Here is a 25,427-nt window from a genome sequence, read left to right as displayed (position 1 = left end):
AAATCCGGATTTGCAAAGCTGACACAGGCATACCCAATAAGACGTGAAGCTTTAATCACTGCCAACAGTGCTTCGACAAAGTATTGACACAGGGGGCTAAATACTGATGTAAATTAGATATTTCTGCATTTCATTTTTAATTATTTTGTCAAAATTCCTATAAACAAATTACACTTTGACATTGTGGGGTATAATGTGTCGAACAGTGCCAAAAATCTCAATTCAATCCATTTTAAATTCACGCCATAACACAACAAAATGTGAAAAAGTCAAGGGGTGTGAATACTTTTTGAAGGCACTATATAAAGGGTGTTTCAAAAAAGTGGACTATTTGAGCAGCATGATGTTCCATCGTGTCTAATGCTATACCCTTCTCTCTTGCAGGTTATGGTGGTGGTGGTGGTGCTCTGCCATTCTAACAAGTAGTCAGTTGGACACTGCGTCAACTATGGTGTTCACAGTGGAACAAAAGTTGATTCTGAGGATGAAGCTGAGAACAAAAAGCGATGAAGCTGATTCTGAAGGCCTTTCTCTCTGTCACCGCAGGCAGGTTGGTGGTCTTTGTCTTCTACCGACTCCTCTCCGGCCGAGCTCCCCCTGCTCTGTGCTCTCCTCAAAATATCCCTGGAGGGCGCACAAGATCTGTCAGCAACCCTCTTCTGGTGAAACTTCTAAAATCAAGACTCTCTGCTCACCTTCACTCTTTCATTCATATTTTCTTCTGCCTCTGGAACAAACTCCCTCACTCTCTTCAATCCCACTCCTCCCTCCAGGTCTTTAAAACAGCTGTTTACCACAATCTCTTATCTTCCCCTATTCAAAACCTTGACCTTTTCTACCTCCATTAAAACACCCCAGATCCACCTCTTTAAATCCCCAACTTCTTTCCTGAAATTCCTTGTAGTGTTAATTTGCTTTATACCGTGTAGCCCCCCCCTCCCACCCCCAGCCCCCTCTCTTCCACAGATCTACCGATGTCCCTGTTCTCTACTGTTGCAGTGCTCGTGTGCTTCCCTCTCTCTCCCCCTCTTGTCTCCCGCTCCCTTTATTGTATGTTTGATGTGCCTGTGCATGCTTTCGTGTTTAATGTGTTCGCTCTTACACGAGCCTCGACTCTGTGTACAAAAAAAAAAAAAAAAAGGAAAATTGTGACTGTGGTCTGAGACAAAATCCTACGTGCAGATGCGCCGACGATACTGTCAGTATTACAATGTTCACACCCCTAATGGACCTTCCCATGGGAGCAGTCCACGGTTTGTGGAGCACTTCCAAGAACATGGAAGCATGATAAATCAGAATAAAAGCAACAGTCGCTGCCCACCAAGAGTTATCAAGGACAAAGTGAGCATTGATCTTGTGAGATTCTGCTATCGAAATTCCTAAGAAATTCCACCGTCGATGTTCCCAAGAATTAGCAATCATCTCAGCCTCATCTCTGTGGTGCATTCTCACTACTGAACTCGAGCTCTACCCCAACATCACATCTGTAAAGCATAAACTAACTCTGAATGACGTGGCAAGATGGGTAACGATGTGTGATTGGTTCAGTGACCGAATGGAAAGGTACCCAAATTGGATTAACACCTTGTGGTTCAGTGATGAAGCAAACTTCCATTTGAATGGGGCTATCAACAACCACAACAACGTCTTCTGGGGTGATGAGCCTCCTGAGGAGGTGTCTCAAATGTCTCCCAAGGACCCAACGTCCACTTGCTTCTGTGCATTGAATGCCAGATGGGGTATGCTGGGATCATATTGGTCCAAGGACGCCAATGGTAAGACGGTAACAGTCAATGGTGAGCGGTACTGTGAGGTCTTACGCAGATTCCACGCTGACCTCGCTCAACTACCGTCTCCAAACCAACTCAGACTTGCATGGTTCATGCAGGACGGTGCATCAGTGCACCACCACAAACTGCAGGTGAAACCATCGACTTGGTCCACCATCTGTTTGGAAATTGTATCAGCCTGGGCACAGCGCATGAGTGGGCACCCCACATCCCAGATCTGAATCCATTGGAGTTTATTATTTTGGAGTGCTGCCAAAGGTCAAAGTTACCACCTACAAACCTCAAACCCTGGCTGTCCTGAAGCAAAGGTGGAAGACTACCGTCAGGCTACCACTCTAGCCACTTGCAGACGAGTTGTGGAGAATTTCGGAGTCAGGATTAAAATCAGTTTGAACAGAGGCAGAGCACACATTGAAAATGTCAATTACAAGCAGAATAATGAGCGATTTGAAAATGGCGTGGTGTCTGCTTTCCATCAATGTATCACTGAACTTGCTACCTTTTGTAATTTTTTATGCCTCCTCCGACGAAGTAGCCTGACTTCGACCTTTTTTCAGGTTTTCTTTTTTTCAGGCATTATGTTTACAGGTTGTCCGTCCGTCCGTCCGTGATAGGTTTTCGTTACCGCGATAACTTGAGAATGGCTGAAGGTATCTTAGTCAAACTTGGTGCAGGTATGTATAATGACGTATGGATGAACCGATTAGATTTTGGAGGTCATGAGGTCAAAGGCCAGAGGTCATGTTAGGTAAAAATCCTGTTACCGTGATAACTTGTGAACCAGTGATGGGATTCTGACCAAATTTGGTACAAGTATGTAGAATCGTGTAAGGATGAAATGATTAGATTTTGGGGTCAAGAGGTCAAAGGTCAAAGTCTATAATAGGTCTATAACTTGAGAACGGCTTAAGTGATCTAATTCAAACTTGGTACAGGTAAAGGTAAAGATGAAAGATGAAAGATGAGGTAAAGATGTACCGATTCGATTTTGGCATCAAAGGTGAGGATTAAGGTGATTTTGGTGAGGTCAGAGGTCATGTCAGGTAAAAATGTGATACTTGACACGAGCTGAATGGATGTAAATCAAACTTGGTGCAAATATGTATAATTATGTAATAATGTGGGTGGAGGCATATCTGTTGAAGAGTGTTTTTCTAGTTCTACAAGAAAATATTAAAATAGTCCACTTTTTTTTTTGACACACCATATCCAGCCCAGCTATAAACTTTCATCCCGGTGTTTCATCAATGTGTGTGCCCTCCCTTGTAACCACCTTTAGAGGCCATTTTTCCCCGCAAAGCGGGGGTTGGCCTTTTTCGGGAACCGTGGTTGTTGTTGTTTTTCGGTCCCCTTTTTGAAGCAATGTTTTACGGCCAGATGCCCTTCCTGACGCCAACCCTTTTTGCCGCCTTTAACGACAAACAGGGAATTACCAGTGATTGGCGTTAAATTACCTCCCTTGTATTGGCGTTAAACGGGTATCCCGTCTGCCGGCATTAGTTGGTGGATGTTAAAGATCCCACAGTCCGTCATGAGGAGTAGGCAAACTATCGGGAGGAGTAGGAGAGGAATTGGTAAGCTAGAATTACAAATTCCTGCTATCACTACTACTGGGAGAGGGATTGCAAACCACAAAATATCACCCTTGGCCTTAAACTGCTTTGGCAGAACCAACGTCATATAACACAGTATGGTACACCAGTCATAAATGTATGTATATACATACATACTGTACATACACACACACATCTAAGGGTTTAGATTGTTAGTTTATTTGTTTATTTAGATTTCGTGTGTCAAGATAGGGTTTATTTAGACTTCAGTAAACCATGGAGAAGATTGATGTTTAAAGCTGTAGCAAAAATTAACCAAAGAGTGGACCATGGCAATTATGGGCCAATTGGCCTCATTTCCTTCTTTGAGGTCGTACAGGATCATGCGATGACTACTTACGACGGACGACTACGTATGTTCGGTGTAGTCCTGTTGCGATTGTTTACCCTTTGTATATTAATTTCAATTTTGCATACAGAATATAAATACTTAAAAGCAATTGGTACGAATCCAAAGAATGCACCTTCAAACGTGAAGATGCCAGCTGAGGGGGCATCCGACGTTCGATCGCCTAGAATAAAAACCACCTTTAGAGGCCATTTTTCCCCGCAAAGCAGGGGTTGGCCTTTTTCGGGAACCATGGTTGTTGTTGTTTTTTGGTCCCCTTTTTGAAGCAATGTTTTACGGCCGGATGCCCTTCCTGACGCCAACCCTTTTTGCCGCCTTTAACGACAAACAGGGAATTACCAGTGAACTGGTACTCAATTAGCCGACCTCGGAAGGATGACAGGCTGAGTCAACCCCCCTGGCGTTAATTCAGCGATTGACCGGGATTCGAACCCAGGATCCAAGGATCCTAAGCCGGCACCCTAGCCGCTAGCCCAACACCAGGGTTGCCTAGAATGCCGTTATTTATTCCTTTAACATCATTTGATGAATTTGAAGAATCCCAAAAAATTTTTATCGTGAAGTTGAGACCTACCACGGGTTAAAATAATATGTAATCAGAATAGTGTAACAAACCAAAATAAGCGGGGCAGACACGAGCACGCACACCTTTATTTTTAAAAGGATCAAATACGTGCACCTTTGATGGAAAATTAAATTGATTAGAACTGATCCACTTAGCGACAGACCTGTCAGCTTACTTGCAATCATCAGCAGGGTCATGGACTCCATCATCACAGTTGAAATCCTACCTTTTCTCCAACAACCTCTCAGATCACCAATCATCCCAAATCACCAATGTGGTTTCAGACCAGATCATTCCACCTTGGAAATGCTGCTTCTACTCATCCAACAATGGATGGAGGCTCTCAATGTCAGACATGAGATCAGGGCCATCTCTCTGGACACATCTCGTGCTTTCGCTAAAGTCTGGCATTCAACCTTGCCCTCCAAACACCATGCCAATGGTATCCAATGCCAACAACTCCACACATGGCTTATTGAGTCTCTTTTCTTGTAGTCAACATGTGGTTCACAATGGAATCCTTTCATCTACTCTCCCTGTCAAGACTGGAGGGCCCCAAGGCAGTGTTCTAGGCCCAGCCCTATTCTTGATCTTCATCAATGATCTCTCTGACTCTCTGGGAAATCCTCTTTGTCTATTTGCTGTTGACTCCATCCTCTGTCATGAAATCCCTCATCCTTCAGATCAGACAGGAAGGCTGCAGACTCTTCCCGCTCTTCCGACTCTGAAAAAAAACCAATAGATGGTCAAACACTAGGAATATGTCCTTCAATCCTGAGAAACCTCACACTCTCACTGAAAGGACCATCTGGCAAGCCCTCCTTTTACCTTTCCTAACAATCTTCTTGAGAAAGTTCAATCATTCAAGCTCCTGGGGCTCACAAACAGCCATCTTTCTTTGGCAAAGCACATTTCTAATTTGGCTTCCAAGGCCAGCCACCGACTGACATCCTACGTCATACAAAGTCCTTCCTTGGCACACCTGAACTCCTACCCACCTGCAAGGCCTTCACCCCCAGCTTGGAGTACTGCTCTCCCCTCTAGGCCGGAGCTCCTGCCTCACATCTTTCTCAGCTTAACGCCACGGAAACCAAGGCCTTCAGGATCATTGGACTCTCTCGCGATGAAGTGAATTATATGGGCCTCATGGAAAAACGAATATTTCAGCAATTTACGAACAACAGATTTTTGGGTTTCCGAGGGTTGTCCTCAGACGTTGTCAAAGAACAAACACAAGCCTCGGGTGAACGGACGTTACAGGATTCAATTAAAGTTTCGCTGTGACACTTGTAACGTTACAGAGCATGTGCGGCTGGCTCCGTGACAACGTGACGAACAGCATTGGCTGAAAGGAATACGGACAAATCATATTACTTATTGGTGTAAGTCAGGTGTGCTAGCATGGAACGAAAAACAGAAAGAGAAATAAAGATCGGCATGCAGACCAACACCCTGGTGTTGGCTTAGCGGTTAGGGTGCCGGCTTGGGATCCTAGGATCCTGGGTTCGAATCCCGGTCGATCGCTGAATTAACGCCAGGGGGGTTGACTCAGCCTGTCATCCTTCCGAGGTCGGCAAATTGAGTACCAGCTTGCTGGGATGAATGATCCCGGTGTGTACCCCAATTTAGAATAGGTACACCATATCCCTGCGCATCGTAAGAGGCGACTAACGGTTGGCGTCAGGAAGGGCATCCGGCCATAAAAACATTGCCTCAAACAGGGAACCATGATTGTCATGGGGCCCGCAAGGCTAACCCCCGCTGCAGCAGGGAAAAATTGCCTAAAAACGACCATTCATTCATGCAGTGATTAAATAAAATTATTTACTCAGGTTCAATATCGACCTGGCAGGATGGCCGAGAGAGCTAGGCACAATCGCTTCTAAAATGTCTAGCCTGGGGTCGATGCCTGACCCAGCTATAAACCATCATCCCAGTGTTTCACACGCAGGGCGATACATCGATGTGTGTGCCAGCTCTCGGACGGACGTTAACTGGGTGTCCCTTCTGCTGGCATTAGTTGATGGATGTTAAAGATCCCATGGCGTCCTTCACGAAGAGTAGGTGAGCCATCGCCAGCACAATGAATAAAATGAGAAATCCCTGCCATATCCAGTCGAAGGTCAGGCATGGCCAGTCGGTTTGTGAAGACTGGGCCCAATGTTCCCACAAGAACGTGGGATAATAGTGGCCGCTGGAGAAGAAGACGGATAAGAAGATGTGGCAGAATAAGCAGAAGACTCAGGTTACATATTAAAAAACAGACAGACTTAAATATCCACTCCGCCCTCCTCATCGTTCATATTTCACCTTCCCATTGAAAGGATGTTCAGGTGATCCAGGTGTGCGGTGCGGATGACGTATAGCTGTTGTGATTGGGCGAATGTCGTCGTGCATTGGGTGATTGGGTTGGGATGAGGGTGGTGTACATGTGGCAAAGGCATGATGGGACTCCTTTGTCAACATGTCAACGTATTTTGCCATATTAAATTTGAAACATACTCGATACCAAATGTAGTTGGCAGAATTGCCTAGAGGTACGCACACTCCCCTCTAAGCCGTCTATCCTGGATTTGTATCCTACCCACCCAGTCATAAACTGCCACCCTGGTGTTTCGCATGCAGGTCGATTCATCAATGTGTGTGCCGTTCCTCAGACGGACGTTAACTGGGTGTCCCTTCTGCTGGCATTAGTTGATGGACGCGAAGAGTAGGCGCGACTTATCACCGGCATTCTGAAGAAGTTATAAATTCCTGCCCTGACTTCCTGATTCCGTGTGGCGACCTGACCTAGTAACCGATTCAGCAGCACCAACACTCTGGCTAGAGCATGGTACATGATGATGATGATTATGATAGCAAATGAATGGAAATACTTTTGTAAATTCCTCGTGGCTCAAACAGAGACAATTCCTGGGTGAAGACCTTTTTGCTTTCACAAACACATTTCATCTGTGAAGTCCAAATTTTTTAGCTCGTAGTGAAATTAACAGCAGTTTGCGACAGAATGTGGAAACCAATAAAGAGAACAAGGGTAACAGAAGGGTCTCAAGGTTGATTATTTGGCCGGGCTCTGGACATCATGTGGATCATGCTAAAGGCAGCACTGCAATCTAATCGCAAGGCAGAGCTGCATGTTACAAGTGATGCTTACTCACCATTTCTTTCCACATCAAGAATTGTTTTCCCCATCGCCATGACGGAAATGATCCCTGAACCCAGACAAAAAAAAAGAGGATCAGACTCATGGAATGGAGACTCATGGAATAATGGCTGGCAAAGCAAGGGCATTCCAGCTGCACAAACAGGACCCATCTCGGAACCAGGAGCACGCTGCAACTTTGCCAGAGAACTGGAGCGAGAGAAAAGGCAACAGCAAAAGAAACGGGCAAACGGGTCGCATTCCATTTGGCAGCCCTTTTGTAGTTGGCATTCCACGATTGGAAGATATCACACGCACTGCAACACCAATCAGAGGTTTACACTTACACCGGTACCTTAGCGATCGCAGCACCCTCTACCCATGAACCTCGCTCTGCGAATTAATCATTAGCATAACATGTTTGTGGCATGTTCTTTGTAGTACAAAGGTGAGGCCGGGTTTGCGGTGCCAGAGCCATAGCGTTTGTTTTCCCTCTTTATCGGGTCACACCCTTTTGTGGCCGTGCTTTGACGTCACTCAAGGCTGGCTGCTTTAGCTCTGCTTAGGCATTAGTTTGGGCATCCCTCCTGAGGACACATCATCTCCAGATGGTTACGTTTGTGTGGCGAGTCGTTAGCCCCGAGGACGTTATTTATCAAAACGGACAAAATGCTCTGAAGTCAAGAAACCTTAAAAACAATTCCAAATAATTCCCTGGAAAAAACAAACTATTCACAAAACAGGTACATAGTAAAGTTAGGTCAACTTGACCGGTCCTTCACATTCCGATTTGTTTGCTCACAAATGCGACCCACGACCCTGCCAATCATTTATTTGGACCTGGACCGCGTGCCATTGCTTTGGGGGCAAAACGTTGAACAAACAAGTGTGTACAGGTATTTAAAATGGCGACAACATGCTTCAGTGGGCAGTGAGCGCGTCCCACACACCAGCTCACAGTATGGAATTAATTTCACAAATGGGCATTCGTTTCAATTTCCAAATCATTTTGAGAGTCCGTGCAAGATGGCAGCAAGCTGCAGTACAATAAAAGAGACATAAACCCGAGAGGGACAGATTTCAAGGTGGTGCCCGGTCATGAACAGCAGCACAACATGTCACCAGAGAGGTAACGTTTTCTTAGATTAAGGTGCTCCGTAAAAGTCGACCATTCAGGAAACCGTCAGGAAAGACGATATCCAAAGGTCCTGGCAGAAGGAGAAAGCACTCACGAATTGCAGAACCTTTTGAAAAGGAACATTATCGTTTGCCTCGCCCAGAAAACCATCACCCAATTCACCAAACATAATCAATATAGCAAAGTCCAAACAAACTTCGGCTTTACAACTCAGAGTAGCACAGGGGGTTTGTTTGCCATCAGTTGTTCTTTGCTCCAGATTTCTTTATAGTGCACTCTTATCAGCAAGTCAACTCCAGGGCAACCAAATGGAGCTACAGCTGCCAACACGCATCACAGCTTATCAGACAGCCCAAAGTTATCAGAGAGGAGAGCATCTGCCCCAAAGAACGGAGCGAGCCCAAGGGCGTGGACAAAACAAAGGAAGGACCCGCGTCTGCAAATCCGTACGCCAAACACGGCCCGAGCACAGTTGTCCAGAATCTTGGAAAGGGTTGCAATCTGCAAGCAGGACTGGCATGCACAAGCAAGGGTCTACAGGTGCTGGGAATGGCGAACACCCGTCCAGCAGGTGAACATCCAGCCGGCAGGCAAGCCTGGTCCCAGTGAGCTTGTTCACCAAGCCCGGTCCCAGTGAGCTTGTTCACCAAGCCCGGTCCCAGTGAGCTCGTTCACCAAGCCTGGTCCCAGTGAGCTTGTTCACCAAGCCCGGTCCCAGTGAGCTCGTTCACCAAGCCCGGTCCCAGTGAGCTCGTTCACCAAGCCCGGTCCCAGTGAGCTCGTTCACCAAGCCCGGTCCCAGTGAGCTCGTTCACCAAGCCCGGTCCCAGTGAGCTTGTTCATCAAGCCCGGTCCCAGTGAGCTCGTTCACCAAGCCTGGTCCCAGTGAGCTTGTTCACCAAGCCCGGTCCCAGTGAGCTCGTTCACCAAGCCCAGTGAGCTTGTTCACCAAGCCCGGTCCCAGTGAGCTTGTTCACCAACCCCAGTCCCAGTGAGCTTGTTCACCAACCCCGGTCCCAGTGAGCTTGTTCACCAAGCCCGGTCCCAGTGAGCTTGTTCACCAAGCTCAGTGAGCTTGTTCACCAAGCCCGGTCCCAGTGAGCTTGTTCACCAAGCCCGGTCCAAGTGAGCTTGTTCACCAAGCCCGGTCCCAGTGAGCTTGTTCACCAAGCCCGGTCCCAGTGAGCTTGTTCACCAAGCCCAGTCCCAGTGAGCTTGTTCACCAAGCCCGGTCCCAGTGAGCTTGTTCACCAAGCTCAGTGAGCTTATTCACCAAGCTCAGTGAGCTTGTTCACCAAGCCCAGTGAGCTTGTTCACCAAGCCCAGTGAGCTTGTTCACCAAGCCCAGTCCCAGTGAGCTTGTTCACCAAGCCCAGTCCCAGTGAGCTTGTTCACCAAGCCCAGTGAGCTTGTTCACCAAGCCCAGTCCCAGTGAGCTTGTTCACAAAGCCCAGTGAGCTTGTTCACCAAGCCCGGTCCCAGTGAGCTTGTTCACCAAGCCCAGTCCCAGTGAGCTTGTTCACCAAGCCCAGTCCCAGTGAGCTTGTTCACAAAGCCCAGTGAGCTTGTTCACCAAGCCCAGTCCCAGTGAGCTTGTTCACCAAGCCCAGTCCCAGTGAGCTTGTTCACCAAGCCCAGTGAGCTTGTTCACCAAGCCCAGTCCCAGTGAGCTTGTTCACAAAGCCCAGTGAGCTTGTTCACCAAGCCCAGTGAGCTTGTTCACCAAGCCCGGTCCCAGTGAGCTTGTTCACCAAGCCCAGTCCCAGTGAGCTTGTTCACCAAGCCCGGTCCCAGTGTGGTTTGTCCACTAAGCCCAGTCCCAGTGAGCTTATTCACCAAGCCCAGTCCCAGTGAGCTTGTTCACCAAGACCGGTCCCAGTGAGCTTGTCCACCAAGCCCAGTCCCAGTGAGTTTATTCACCAAGCCCAGTCCCAGTGAGCTTGTTCACCAAGCCCAGTGAGCTTGTTCACCAAGCCCGGTCCCAGTGAGCTTGTCCACCAAGCCCAGTCCCAGTGAGTTTATTCACCAAGCCCAGTCCCAGTGAGCTTGTTCACCAAGCCCAGTGAGCTTGTTCACCAAGCCCAGTCCCAGCAAGCTTGTTCACCAAGCCCAGTCCCAGCGAGCTTGTTCACCAAGCCCAGTCCCAGCGAGCTTGTTCACCAAGCCCAGTCCCAGCGAGCTTGTTCACCAAGCCCAGTCCCAGCGAGCTTGTTCACCAAGCCCAGTCCCAGCGAGCTTGTTCACCAAGCCCTGTCCCAGCGAGCTTGTTCACCAAGCCCAGTCCCAGCGAGCTTGTTCACCAAGCCCAGTCCCAGCGAGCTTGTTCACCAAGCCCTGTCCCAGCGAGCTTGTTCACCAAGCCCAGTCCCAGCGAGCTTGTTCACCAAGCCCAGTCCCAGCGAGCTTGTTCACCAAGCCCAGTCCCAGCGAGCTTGTTCACCAAGCCCAGTCCCAGCGAGCTTGTTCACCAAGCCCAGTCCCAGCGAGCTTGTTCACCAAGCCCTGTCCCAGCGAGCTTGTTCACCAAGCCCAGTCCCAGCGAGCTTGTTCACCAAGCCCAGTCCCAGCGAGCTTGTTCACCAAGCCCAGTCCCAGCGAGCTTGTTCACCAAGCCCAGTCCCAGCGAGCTTGTTCACCAAGCCCAGTCCCAGCGAGCTTGTTCACCAAGCCCAGTCCCAGCGAGCTTGTTCACCAAGCCCAGTCCCAGCGAGCTTGTTCACCAAGCCCAGTCCCAGCGAGCTTGTTCACCAAGCCCAGTCCCAGCGAGCTTGTTCACCAAGCCCAGTCCCAGCGAGCTTGTTCACCAAGCCCTGTCCCAGTGTGGTTTGTCCACCAAAGTCCGGTGCTTGCTCTGCTGTCAAAGCATGCTTCACGTGAGCCAAGCTCTGTCCTGCAGGATGGAATTTAAATGTCATTCTGGAATGGTCACAGCGTGTTGTGCCAGAACCGCGCCGAGCAAGGCAGCGAAACTCGAACCTCCAAATCTGCACCAAAAAAAAACAAGTACCAAACAACAACCCACCCTCCTCGCCACTAAATGTTCCACCCCTTCACACGTTACCACGCAAAACAGAGCCCGGCCCAACTATCCCCATGTACTTGGCCGTCCTCACCTCCTCACCATCAGAGCGCATGTGTTACCGCTTCAAAATGGCTTCTTCAACTCACCACAGCACACGCTTTGCTTACATTTACTCCCACTGAACGCCCTTCCTTCCTTAAGACGCCTCCCTGGGAGCAAGCTGGACAGTAAACAAAGAAAAATGGGATTCAAATTGTCTCTGCTCTGGCGAGTCAAAGGGAACTATTAAACTGTGCACAAGCTGGCCCACCAGGTGCAATGAGCGAGGTACAGGTAAACACAGGTAACATTTTATTCTTGATAAAAACGATGCCATCCCAAACTATATGGTCATGGGATTCTGCCAGCGCATTGGCGACTAACATGACCACCATCTGCTGTAGTGTGTACTGTGGTGGCATCTACTCCCCCACCACTGGGAGCACATAGCAACAACCAATCACCCAGCACCACCACTCACCACTGGAAGCACATAGCAACAACCAATCACCCAGCACCACCACTCACCACTGGAAGCACATAGCAATAAGCAATCACCCTGCACCACCACTCACCACTGGAAGCACATAGCAACAACCAATCACCCAGCACCACCATCTCCACTGGGAGCACATAGCAACAAGCAATCACCCTGCACCACCACTCACCACTGGAAGCACATAGCAACAACCAATCACCCTGCACCACCATCTCCACTGGGAGCACATAGCAACAAGCAATCACCCTGCACCACCATCTCCACTGGGAGCACATAGCAACAAGCAATCACCCTGCACCACCACTGGAAGCACATAGCAAAAACCAATCACCCAGCACCACCACTCACCACTGGAAGCACATAGCAACAAGCAATCACCCTGCACCACCACTCACCACTGGAAGCACATAGCAACAACCAATCACCCTGCACCACCATCTCCACTGGGAGCACATAGCAACAAGCAATCACCCTGCACCACCATCTCCACTGGGAGCACATAGCAACAACCAATCACCCTGCACCACCATCTCCACTGGGAGCACATAGCAACAAGCAATCACCCTGCACCACCATCTCCACTGGGAGCACATAGCAACAACCAATCACCCTGCACCACCATCTCCACTGGGAGCACATAGCAACAACCAATCACCCTGCACCACCATCTCCACTGGGAGCACATAGCAACAACCAATCACCCTGCACCACCATCTCCACTGGGAGCACATAGCAACAACCAATCACCCTGCACCACCATCTCCACTGGGAGCACATAGCAACAACCAATCACCCTGCACCACCATCTCCACTGGGAGCACATAGCAACAAGCAATCACCCTGCACCACCACTCACCACTGGAAGCACATAGCAACAACCAATCACCCAGCACCACCACTCACCACTGGGAGCATATAGCAACAACCAATCACCCAGCACCACCACTCACCACTGGGAGCACATAGCAACAACCAATCACCCTGCACCACCACTCACCACTGGAAGCACATAGCAACAACCAATCACCCTGCACCACCATCTCCACTGGGAGCACATAGCAACAAGCAATCACCCTGCACCACCACTCACCACTGGGAGCATATAGCAACAACCAATCACCCAGCACCACCACTCACCACTGGAAGCACATAGCAACAAGCAATCACCCTGCACCACCACTCACCACTGGAAGCACATAGCAACAACCAATCACCCAGCACCACCACTCACCACTGGAAGCAGGTAGCAACAACCAATCACCCAGCACCACCACTCACCACTGGAAGCACATAGCAACAAGCAATCACCCTGCACCACCACACCACTGGAAGCACATAGCAACAACCAATCACCCAGCACCACCACTCACCACTGGAAGCACATAGCAACAACCAATCACCCAGCACCACCACTCACCACTGGAAGCACATAGCAACAAGTAATCACCCTGCACCACCACTCACCACTGGAAGCACAGAGCAACAACCAATCACCCAGCACCACCACTCACCACTGGGAGCATATAGCAACAACCAATCACCCAGCACCACCACTCACCACTGGGAGCATATAGCAACAACCAATCACCCAGCACCACCACTCACCACTGGAAGCACAGAGCAACAACCAATCACCCAGCACCACCACTCACCACTGGGAGCATATAGCAACAACCAATCACCCAGCACCACCACTCACCACTGGGAGCATATAGCAACAACCAATCACCCAGCACCACCACTCACCACTGGGAGCATATAGCAACAACCAATCACCCTGCACCACCATCTCCACCACCACTGGTAGCACATAGCAACAACCGATCACCCCCCACCACCACTCACCAATGGAAGCACAAAGCAACAACCGACCACCCTTCATCCCAATATAGCGCTGCAGGAAGCACATGGTCCACGACTTCGTTGTTCGTACCTGGAAGGATTAATTTTCAATGGGACAGAATACGAAATACAATAAGGTAAAAGGTGAGTGCACATACCTGGTGTGTGATGCATTTTGTTTAATCCTAACAAGAGTTCGAATGATGCTCAGGCCAAAGAGAAGTGACAAGGGATGCGGATTGTACACACATCTGTATTTACAAAGTTTTCTCCATGACAAAGCATTCGTTCGGGACAACAACAGGTGTGATTTCGATCCGTAGGAGTGCAAGTGACGAGGATACCTGGGTTTGGGGGGGGGGGGGGAGGAGGGGGTGTGATATCGCTTTGGCAAATCTAAACCTGTGCACACATCCAGCAGTGATGGGGCGGGGGGGGGGGCTTGGGGGCAGATATAGCAAGTCACGTGGTCGCCACACCTGCGGCTCATCATGGACGATCCTGTAATCAATCTTGTTTAGCGGCAAAGGTGACACAGGTAAATGCTCTTTTGTACCAGAGTTAACAAGAGTGAAAAGATACAACGATCGCTATAAGGGAGGTCATGGGGCAATGGATGGGGGAAACTATTGTTTACTCAAACAATACAAACCTCCAAAAATATATGACACGTGGTATTAGGGAATTTAAAAGGAAAGGATAAAGAAAAGAGCAGGTAGACGGTATGTACAGGTGTCCACGGGACCAACGGAGTCCAGAGCTCCCACTCAATGGTCAGTTTCTTTTTTTACCGCCAAAATGGTGGCGATCTCCCCCTGCATGAAAGCCCAAGGTACGTTGGAGCCCACCAGGGGACACTTGTGTCCGCTCGGACAATAAACCTCCCCGTTCACTCCCTGCTTCTTGATGCTGTCTCGTGAGCACGGGAAGCAGAACTTGTGCGCCGGCACCGACGGACATTGCACGAAGTGAGTGTCCTCCAGGCGTTCGTGGCAATTGGTGCAGCAGAGCGGACCCCCGGTGGTGCCCCCCGCGCCGGCTCCGGTCACCGAGGGGTCCACGGGGGGCGCCGGACCCCCCGGGAGACCCCCGTGCTCCGCGACCCCCGAGCGCCGCGCTCCCGACGGGGACCCGGGGCTGCTGCTGCTGTTGCGACGCTTCGGGGGTTGTCCGGCCGCGTCCTTGGGCGAGAGCGCGGACCCCGCGCCCAAGTTGTCCGCCACGGACATGAGCGCCGCCATCGGAGACGGACCGTTGCGCATGGTCACGTCGGGCGGGGTCGTCCTGTTGGGGTTGACGGACGCGCCGGGTCCCGGATGCGTCACGAATCCGGGGAGTGCTCCCGCGGGGGTCATCCACACCTGTCGTGTCGGTGCACCTTGCTGTTGCTGCTGCTGCTGCTGCTGCTCGTCGCCATTGATTTTGCCGTCGGGTTCGGGCGACGCCTTCCTCTTGCGGGGTCCACGAGGTGCGACCGCGTTGCGAGACACGTTGCAGTAGACGGTGGGCAATATGGGCCAGGACGGGTCCAGGTAGGGTAAAGGTAACATGTCCAGACGTAGCGGCTCCTTGAACACGCGCACCTGGTCCGGGAGCAGGTCCGCCAGGAGGCGCCAATCCCCCGATCCGTGTTTCCTTTCGAATTCCAGCCATTTGAGTCCCGACGAGAGACCCCGGGCGAGCTCCTTCATGCTGTCCTGGCTCATCTGTCGTGCGACCCCGGAAGCGCTCGGGAACACGACCCCGGACCCGGTCGGGTACTCCACGAACACCTTGAGCTCGTAGTAATCCAAGGCACCTTTGGTCGTCGCGTCGAACGCCACCACGCGGCCATGTTGGAGCCCCGGGTCGCGCTTGAAGCGAACGTCGAACGGGGTGCTGTTGGACAAGGCGACGAGCACGTCCCGGACGGACTTGGGTCTTCCCGTCCAATCGTCGGCGCGTCCGCGCAAACTGTCCGCCAGCTCGGCGAGGGCGTCTGCGTTGCGTCGATCACGTCCGTCCGCGTCCGCGTTGCGTCGATCACGTCCGTCCGCGTCCGCGTGGAACGCGCGCTTCCCGCTCACCATGTCGAGCCCCGCGGCGGACAGCGGTAGACCCACCGTGGCGGACAGGTGGCGCGGCGGACAGAAGGCCTGGGAGGTCGGTCCGTTGACCAGGTGGTGTGGGATGAGGCTGGGCGGCAGCGCACCTGGAGGGGGCACCGAGTGCGTCCGCCGCGGGTTTGGGCTTTGGCGCTGCAGCTCCGGCGGCTCCTCGGACTTGGCGAAGCCGTTGACGGCGGGAGACGCGGGAAGACCGTTGGTGATGCGTCCCGGGGCCGCGGGAGGTGGGAACTCGAGCAGGCGACCCGCGCGCTCCGCCGACAGGTGATAGCGGTCCAGGGGCAGGTGAACCCCGGGGTGCAGACGGGCGCTCATGTCCGCGTGGTTCATGGACAAAAGGTCTTTGGGCAGGTTCTCGGCCTTGATGGCCACCGGGCCCGGCGAGCGACCTTCCTGGAAGCCGTGGCTCCGTTTGAGGGTGCGCGCCGTCTCCAGCACCAGCTCGATGCGGTCAGCACCCTCGTAGTTGACGCAGCCTCGACATACGGGCTCCGAGAAGTCCCAGAGCATGGCCCAGGGCATGCGCGGCAGGTCGCACAGGTAGCACGACTGGCGTCGTGAGGCCGCCCCGAGCGCCTGCGCCGCCATCTGGAGTCCCCGGGCGCGATCTTCCCTCCCGACGACGGTCGATGGCGGCCGGAGCTCCGCGGCGATTAACGTGTCCCGTGCGAGGAGACGCGACCACCTTTCGTTTGGTCACTCGCTCGCTGCAGCTGAACGTTCCTTGTGGTGATGCTGGGGGAGCGGGGATTGGGGGGGGAGCGCGGTGGTGCAGCAAAACGAACGGACGAAACGAGCGAAGCGCCACACGACCTGGTGCTCCCACTCGCCGAGCTTCTCCGGCGTAACCACGCGTGACGTCATCCACCGCCGTCATCCCCGCCGCCGTCGCCCCTCCCCCTGCCCTCCCGCTCAAAACTCTTTCCTCCTGAGGGCAAAAGGGCTCCGAGCCAAGAGTGCTTCGCTCGACTCCTCCCTCCGCCTTCCAAAACAAGGTAGCCACGCCCTCCCGCGCCTACGTCACGCCTCCACGGGCTATTGTTGGAGCTGTTACACGTACAGGCGACGATAGGCCGACTCGGAGCACGTTTACCTTTCTTCCCCAAACACACAGCAACACCGCAAGTGGAGCCAGGGACAAATATCCAAATACTGTGACATTCACGCGTGACATTCACGAAGACGGGAGGGGACGCACGCACGCACCATGCGGACAAAACGTGACCGGCAAGGCGATATCACGTGACATGGTGCAGCGATATCACGTGACATGGTGCAGCAAAAAAACAATCTCGATTTATTTATTTTCCTTCACACGGGAAACGCTTTCGTTTCAGATCGTTCCGTGTCCACCAAGTTTGCCTCGTCCTGCATTATCTGGGATGTGAGCGGTGAGCCCCCCCATGTCCCCCCAAAAACCCCAAACCCGCGTGGCCATTTTGAAAGATAGACAAATAAATAGATCGGACTCCGGGACAATGTCCCTGTCGTTTCGGGGCCTGAGAATATGTCGCTTCGTGATGGGGAACGTGGCACGATTTCCGTTCATTACAAGTTCATCAAAACACGCAATGCAGTATTTGTGGGTGGGGTGGGTCTGGGGTAAATGAAACAGAAAAACACAGGGTGTGGGGGCAGCGTCTGAGCTCTGCACGGTGGGGGACGACAGCCATGGACACGCCCCACCTGCCATTTGCACTAAATGTGGAGCTGATTCAATCGGGTGCTTGAGTTTCCGGGGCAACGAGTCGGGAGGGGAGGGAGGGAGGAGGGGAGGGAGGGAGGAGGGGAGGGAGGGATGAGGGGAGGGAGGGATGAGGAGAGGGAGTGGGGGGGGGGGGGAATGAAGTGTGCAGAGGGAGAGTGGGGGAACTGAGTGTGCAGAGGCAGAGTGGGGGGAATGAGTGTGCAGAGGGAGAGTGGGGGCCCTGGGTGTGCAGAGGGATAGTGGGGGGAATGAGTGTGCAGAGGGAGAGTGGGGGCCCTGGGTGTGCAGAGGGATAGTGGGGGGAACTGAGTGTGCAGAGGGAGAGTGTGGGTCCTGAGTGTGCAGAGGCAGAGGGAGGGAATGTGTGTGCAGAGGGAGAGTGGGGGCCCTGGGTGTGCAGAGGGAGAGTGGGGGTCCTGAGTGTGCAGAGGCAGAGGGAGGGAATGAGTGTGCAGAGGGAGAGTGGGGGCCCTGGGTGTGCAGATGGATAGTGGGGGAACTGAATGTGCAGAGGGAGAGTGGGGGAACTGAGTGTGCAGAGGCAGAGTGGGGGAACTGAGTGTGCAGAGGCAGAGTGGGGGGAATGAGTGTGCAGAGGGAGATTGGGGGCCCTGGGTGTGCAGAGGGATAGTGGGGGGACCTGAGTGTGCAGAGGGAGAGTGGGGGTCCTGAGTGTGCAGAGGGAGAGGTGGGCAATGAGTGTGGTAAGGGGAGGACTGAGTGTGGTGAGGGAGGGTGAGATGCAGAGTGTGGAGAGGGAGGGTGAGACGCAGAGTGTGGAGAGGGAGGGGTGAGGCGTGCAGAGTGCGGTGAGAGAGGGTGAGGCGTACAGAGTGCGGTGAGGGAGGGTGAGATGTACAGAGTGCGGTGAGGGAGGGTGAGATGTACAGAGTGCGGTGAGGAAGGGTGACATGTACAGAGCGCGGTGAGGGAGGGTGAGATGTACAGAGCGCGGTGAGGGAGGGTGAGATGTACAGAGTGCGGTGGGGGAGGGTGACATGTACAGAGCGCGGTGAGGGAGGGTGAGATGTACAGAGCGCGGTGAGGGAGGGTGAGATGTACAGAGCGCGGTGAGGGAGGGTGAGATGTACAGAGTGCGGTGGGGGAGGGTGACATGTACAGAGCGCGCGCGGTGAGGGAGGGTGAGATGTACAGAGCGCGGTGAGGGAGGGTGAGATGTACAGAGCGCGGTGAGGGAGGGTGAGATGTACAGAGTGCGGTGGGGGAGGGTGAGATGTACAGTGTGGTGAGGGAGGGTGCGGTGCAGAGTGCGGTGAGGGAGGGTGAGATGTACAGAGCGCGGTGAGGGAGGGTGAGATGTACAGAGCGCGGTGAGGGAGGGTGAGATGTACAGAGTGCGGTGGGGGAGGGTGAGATGTACAGTGTGGTGAGGGAGGGTGCGGTGCAGAGTGCGGTGAGGGAGGGTGAGATGTACAGAGCGCGGTGAGGGAGGGTGAGATGTACAGTGTGGTGAGGGAGGGTGAGATGTACAGAGCGCGGTGAGGGAGGGTGAGATGTACAGTGTGGTGAGGGAGGGTGCGATGTACAGAGTGCGGTGAGGGAGGGTGAGATGTACAGAGTGCGGTGAGGGAGGGTGCGATGTACAGTGCGGTGAGGGAGGGTGCGGTGAGGGAGGGTGCGGTGCAGAGTTCATGTAAAACAACATCTGGAATGGCTCCTGAGATTTATGGAGTCTCAATTCATGAAACATCAAATGTTTTTCTTCCACAAAAAATGAAGGTTCAGGTGGTATTTGTCCCGATGGTTTGAAGCACCGAAAACTCCTCGTGTGAGTTTTGAATCAGAGCGAAGATTGAACAGAGACCTAAACACCCAAACATGAATGGAGTGCATCAGGTGAGTGGTTTCACAGCGGGCCAAGCACCTGTACAGTGAAAACAGGTCGGAAAATTGTCCTTCAGGATTTCCAAGGTCATTGGGGGTTACCTGCATTTTTTTTATTACCATTCCACACGAAAAGGATTTTTTTTAAAAAATCCTTTTCGTCATGCAGGTAACCCCCAATATATGTTATATATATTGGGGGTTACCTGCATGACGAAAAGGATTATTTTTTTTATTTAACCCTTTCCGACAATATTCCCTCCAAAACCGGAGGGACCTTTAATACTGATCCTACAATGGTACCCATGACGACATGACGCATCAGAAAACGTTCACAGTTTCATCCCGACGGCTCGACCAAGGAACAAATCAACGTTTCCTTTTACACAAAGACAAAGACAGCAAACCTCCCCGAGGACAGAGAGTAGAACGACACTCGCTACAGAGCACACCTCCGACAGGTGAACAGTTTACGTTTTGTATCCCCTAATAGGCCAGATCTAGATTTGGAGCTGAACCAAATCAAATCGGCGTCTCCTTGTTACCTTACCAACTCATCCACCAAGTTTTGTCCGACACATAACCTGTCCACCAACTTAGAGATATCCTGTTCACAGACAGACAAACACACAGACAAACACACACAAATAGACAGACAAACAGAGACAGACAAAAATAGACAACCAGACAGACAGAGAGAAAGACAGGCAGCCAAACAGAGACAAATAGACAAACAGACAGACAAACAGACAGGCAAGCAGCCACAAATAGACAGACAGACAAACAAACAGAAACAGACAGATAGACAAACAAAGACATAGAAAAAGAGATAGATACAAAGACAAACAGACAGACAAGCAGCCACAAATAGACAGACAGACAGACAAAAAGAGACAGACAGATAGACAAACAAAGACATAGAAAAACAGATAGATACAAAGACAAACAGACAGACAAACAGACATATAGACAAACAAACAGATAGACAAACAAACAGATAGACAAACAAACATAGACAAACAAACAAACAGATAGACAAACAAGCAGATAGACAAACAGACAGATAGACAAACAAACAGACAGATAGACAGACAGACAAATACAGACAAATACAAAGACAGACAAACAGAAAGACAGAAAAACAGAAAGACAAACAGAAAGACAGACAAACAGACAAACCTTCAGTGGCGCAGGTAAACACACAACGCCCCCTGGTGAACCACAATTACCCCAAAAACCCATACCGGGGATAAAACGGGGTTTCAGTTTTGAGCAGTCACGTGTTCACATTCTGATCCTATTGTCATGGGGTCGTGGTACTCGGGAAGCACCAAGCCCCCCATGACCCCTCTTCCATACAGAAATAGAGTGTGTCCTTGTATTCTTGAACGGGAAGAACACGGATCGGATAAAGTCTGAACTCCGTTTGCAGGGAATGAGAGGGGAAAAGGACAAGGAAAAGGAAAAGGGAGGAGAAACGAAATTTGACGGGGTGAGTGAGAGGGGGACATGGCAGATGGGAGGAAGGGTGGAGGAAAGAGGGAGACGATTTGGGGGGGGGAGGAGGAGGAGGGAAATGCCAGAGGGAGCGAGGACGGAGGTGGCGAAGATAGAAGAGGGAGGCGATATGAGTGGGGCAGAGGGAGAAGATAAGAGGTGGAGACAATGGGGGGAAGAGGGGACGAAGGGGCTGGGCGACTAGTATGAGACAGACGGGGAGGCGAGAGGGTAACAAGCACGTGGAGACGAGGGGTGATGGACGTACGGGGAGACGAGGAGGGAAGGGGAGACGAGGAGGGAAGGGGAGACGAGGAAGGAAGGGGAGACGAGGAGGGAAGGGGAGACGAGGAGGGAAGGGAACATACAGACAGGAAGACGAGGGGGGTAACAAGCACGTGGAGACGAGGGATGATGGACGTACGAGGAGGGAAGGGGAGACGAGGAGGGAAGGGGAGACGAGGAGGGAAGGGGAGACGAGGAGGGAAGGGGAGACGAGGAGGGAAGGGGAGACGAGGAGGGAAGGGGAGACGAGGAGGGAAGGGGAGACGAGGAGGGAAGGGGAGACGAGGAGGGAAGGGGAGACGAGGAGGGAAGGGGAGACGAGGAGGGAAGGGGAGACGAGGAGGGAAGGGGAGACGAGAAGGGAAGGGGAGACGAGAAGGGAAGGGGAGACGAGAAGGGAAGGGGAGACGAGAAGGGAAGGGGAGACGAGAAGGGAAGGGGAGACGAGAAGGGAAGGGGAGACGAGAAGGGAAGGGGAGACGAGGCGCATGGACGTATGGGGAGACGACGAAGGAAGGGAAGATGAGGGCCACGGACATGGAGATGGAGGAGAGACAAGAGGGGAGGAGAATGGTGAGAGAGAGGAAGGAGAATGGAGCAAGAGGGTGGATAATTGGAGGAAGTGGTGGAGGAAGTGGTGGAGATTGGGGAGAGGGGAGGAGAATGGGGAGAAGGGAGGAGAATGGGGAAGAGGGGAGGGGCAATGGGGAGGGAGGTAGGAGAATGGGGAGGAGGGGACGTGAGTGTGCAGAGGGTGTCGGGACGTGGAGAGGGTAGGGATGTGGAGAGGGGAGAGACAGGAAGAGGGGAGGGATGGAGAGTGGGGAGGGACGGGGAGTGGAGAGGGATGGGGAGAGAGGAGAGACGTGGGGAAGAGAGGAGAGACGTGGGGAAAAGAGGAGAGACGTGGGGAAGAGAGGAGGAACGTGGGGAGAGAGGCGTAGGATGGGAAGAGGAGGAGGATGGATGGGGAGAGGTGAGAATAACGGGTTGAGGGAGGGTGATGCACCGATGGAAACAGTTGCTGGAAGCCACAGACGCACCGTCTTTGATGTCTGGACACACCCAAGAAGTTGGGTGGGTGGGTTGGCCGTGACCCGACCAAACGCACTTCAAAAGGGCATGTGGGCTCCATGTAGGAATGTTTCCACGTTGCACCCTCACCATGACACCTCTGGGTGAGCAAATCAAGATACATCAGGATTGGGGCTATTTAGGGGAGCAAACGAGGCCTAGTTTCTCCAGAAAACCAAATTCTGTCGGGCATCCCCCATGGCATCCCCCACACACCGGGCATCCCCCACACACCGGGCATCCCCCACACACCGGGCATCCCCCACACACCGGGCATCCCCCACACACCGGGCATCCCCCACACACCGGGCATCCCCCACACACGGGGCATCCCCCGCACTCCGGGAATCCCCCGCACTCCGGGAATCCCCCGCACTCCGGGAATCCCCCACACACTCCGGGAATCCCACACACTCCGGGAATCCCACACACACCGGGAATCCCCCACACACCGGGCATCCCCCACACACCGGGCATCCCCCACACACCGGGCATCCCCCACACACCGGGCATCCCCCACACACCGGGCATCCCCCACACACCGGGCATCCCCCACACACCGGGCATCCCCCACACACCGGGCATCCCCCACACACCGGGCATCCACCACACACCGGGCATCCCCCACACACCACACACCGGGCATCCCCCACACACCACACACCGGGCATCCCCCACACACCACACACCGGGCATCCCCCACACACCGGGCATCCCCCACACACGGGGCATCCCCCACACACGGGGCATCCCCCACACACGGGGCATCCCCCACACACGGGGAATCCCCCACACTCCGGGAATCCCCCACACTCCGGGAATCCCCCACACTCCGGGAATCCCCCACACTCCGGGAATCCCCCACACTCCGGGAATCCCACACACTCCGGGAATCCCACACACTCCGGGAATCCCCCACACTCCGGGAATCCCCCACACTCCGGGAATCCCCCACACTCCGGGAATCCACCACACTCCGGGAATCCACCACACTCCGGGAATCCCCCACACTCCGGGAATCCCCCACACTCCGGGAATCCCCCACACTCCGGGAATCCCCCACACTCCGGGAATCCCCCACACTCCGGGAATCCCCCACACTCCGGGAATCCCCAACACATCGGGAATCCCCAACACATCGGGCATCCCCCACACACCGGGCATCCCCCACACACCGGGCATCCCCCACACACCGGGCATCCCCCACACACCGGGCATCCCCCACACACCGGGCATCCCCCACACACCGGGCATCCCCCACACATCGGGCATCCCCCACACATCGGGCATCCCCCACACATCGGGCATCCCCCACACATCGGGCATCCCCCACACACCGGGCATCCCCCACACACCGGGCATCCCCCACACACCGGGTATCCCACACACACCGGGCATCCCCCACACACCGGGCATCCCCCACACACCGGGCATCCCCCACACATCGGGCATCCCCCACACATCGGGCATCCCCCACACATCGGGCATCCCCCACACACCGGGCATCCCCCACACACCGGGCATTCCCCACACACCGGGCATCCCCCACACACCGGGTATCCCCCACACACCGGGTATCCCACACACCCCGGGCTGTGGGACAATCAAGGCACCAAAATGGTATAAGTGGGCACAGTCCCTTCCACCCGCTTCATTTACAAACACCGATGCGGATATTTATTTTTTACATATGCAACTAGATGGTATTCATAGAATACTTTCCCTTCACAGTCAACTTGGTGCGAGCCAACTTTTGTTTTTGAAGGGTTTTTTTCCTTTGATCCAATATGGCTGCCAGACCACGAGAGCGATGACATCATAAATTTATATTCTCTAATATAATTGTTGCATAGATCACGCTCAATAAATTTCAAACTAATCAGAAAAAGGCTAAACGTTGTCCCTGTCGAATTACTACGTCATAATTAAGGCACCAATGACGTCATCGTAAAACACTTATTTCCCATGCGGAGTTCTTCCCAAGCGGAGCCACGTTTCAATTTTTACCATGCAGCGGTTTCAGAGATATGGAAGTGCAACGTTTTTCAGTTTCTCCAAGATGGCGCCTGTACCACGTGACATATGACGTCATAATTATCATCAAAATATTATACAGAATATGGTGAAAATTTCGTGTCCATCAGAGCAACAGTTGCAGAGGGAAAAGAAAACATCCATTCTGATCGGATGAAGCGTTATACTTGTCGAATTACGTCATAACAAAAGCACTGACATCATCATAAACATATTATTCCCCATGGGGACTACTTGACAATGAGCCGTTTCAATTTTTTTCAATTGAGCATTTTCAGAGATACAGAGGTGTTACGTTTTTCCAAGATGGCGTCCGTACCACGTGACCTATGATGTCATAATTATGAATTTCAAAAATCTACAGGCAGAGGCCCTCCCATGGTAAAATTGTGTCAATCGGACCAACGGTGGTCGAGAAAATGCATTTTTAAAATGCAGACACGTACACCACACGTACGTATGCAACATGAATGTATTTGGTCACATAACCCTGCTTTTTGCTTCTCGAGCATGGGGTAATTATGGACAAATACACTACATGGCCAAAAGTATGCGGACACCCCTTCTAATGAGTGGATTCGGCTGTTTCAGGCACACCCATTGCCGACAGGTATATATAATCAAGCACACAGCCATGCAATCTCCATTGACAAACATTGGCAGCAGTCCAATTTCATCCAATTTCTGCTCTGCTAGAGCTGCCCCGGTCAACTATAAGTGCTGTTATTGTGAAGTGGAAACGTCTAGGCGTAACATCAGCTCAGCCGTGAAGTGGTAGGCCACACAAGCTCACAGAACGAGACTGCCGAGTGCTGAAGCGTGTAGCGCATAAACATCATCTGTCCTCGGTTGCAACACTCACGACCAAATTCCAAACTGC

The 25,427-nt window shown here is 52.5% G+C and overlaps 2 protein-coding genes across 3 annotated transcripts in view; both read right to left on the bottom strand.

Moving 5' to 3' along the window:
- Positions 1 to 25,427, bottom strand: part of KIAA0586 (KIAA0586 ortholog) — a 414,056-nt gene that overhangs the window by 238,635 nt on the left and 149,994 nt on the right. The gene's annotated exons all lie outside the window — the stretch shown is intronic.
- LOC137435613 (interferon regulatory factor 2-binding protein-like A) lies at positions 14,233 to 16,989 on the bottom strand. The gene has a single exon (XM_068129534.2). The coding sequence runs from the start codon at positions 16,690 to 16,692 to the stop codon at positions 14,767 to 14,769; it is 1,926 nt and encodes a 641-aa protein (XP_067985635.2). The 5' UTR covers positions 16,693 to 16,989; the 3' UTR covers positions 14,233 to 14,766.

This window comes from Myxine glutinosa, chromosome 9 (genome assembly GCF_964187855.1).
Source record: "Myxine glutinosa chromosome 9, kmMyxGlut1.1, whole genome shotgun sequence".
In the NCBI taxonomy this organism is placed as follows: Eukaryota; Metazoa; Chordata; class Myxini; order Myxiniformes; family Myxinidae; genus Myxine; species Myxine glutinosa.
This window is presented reverse-complemented; position numbering and strand designations above follow the sequence as displayed.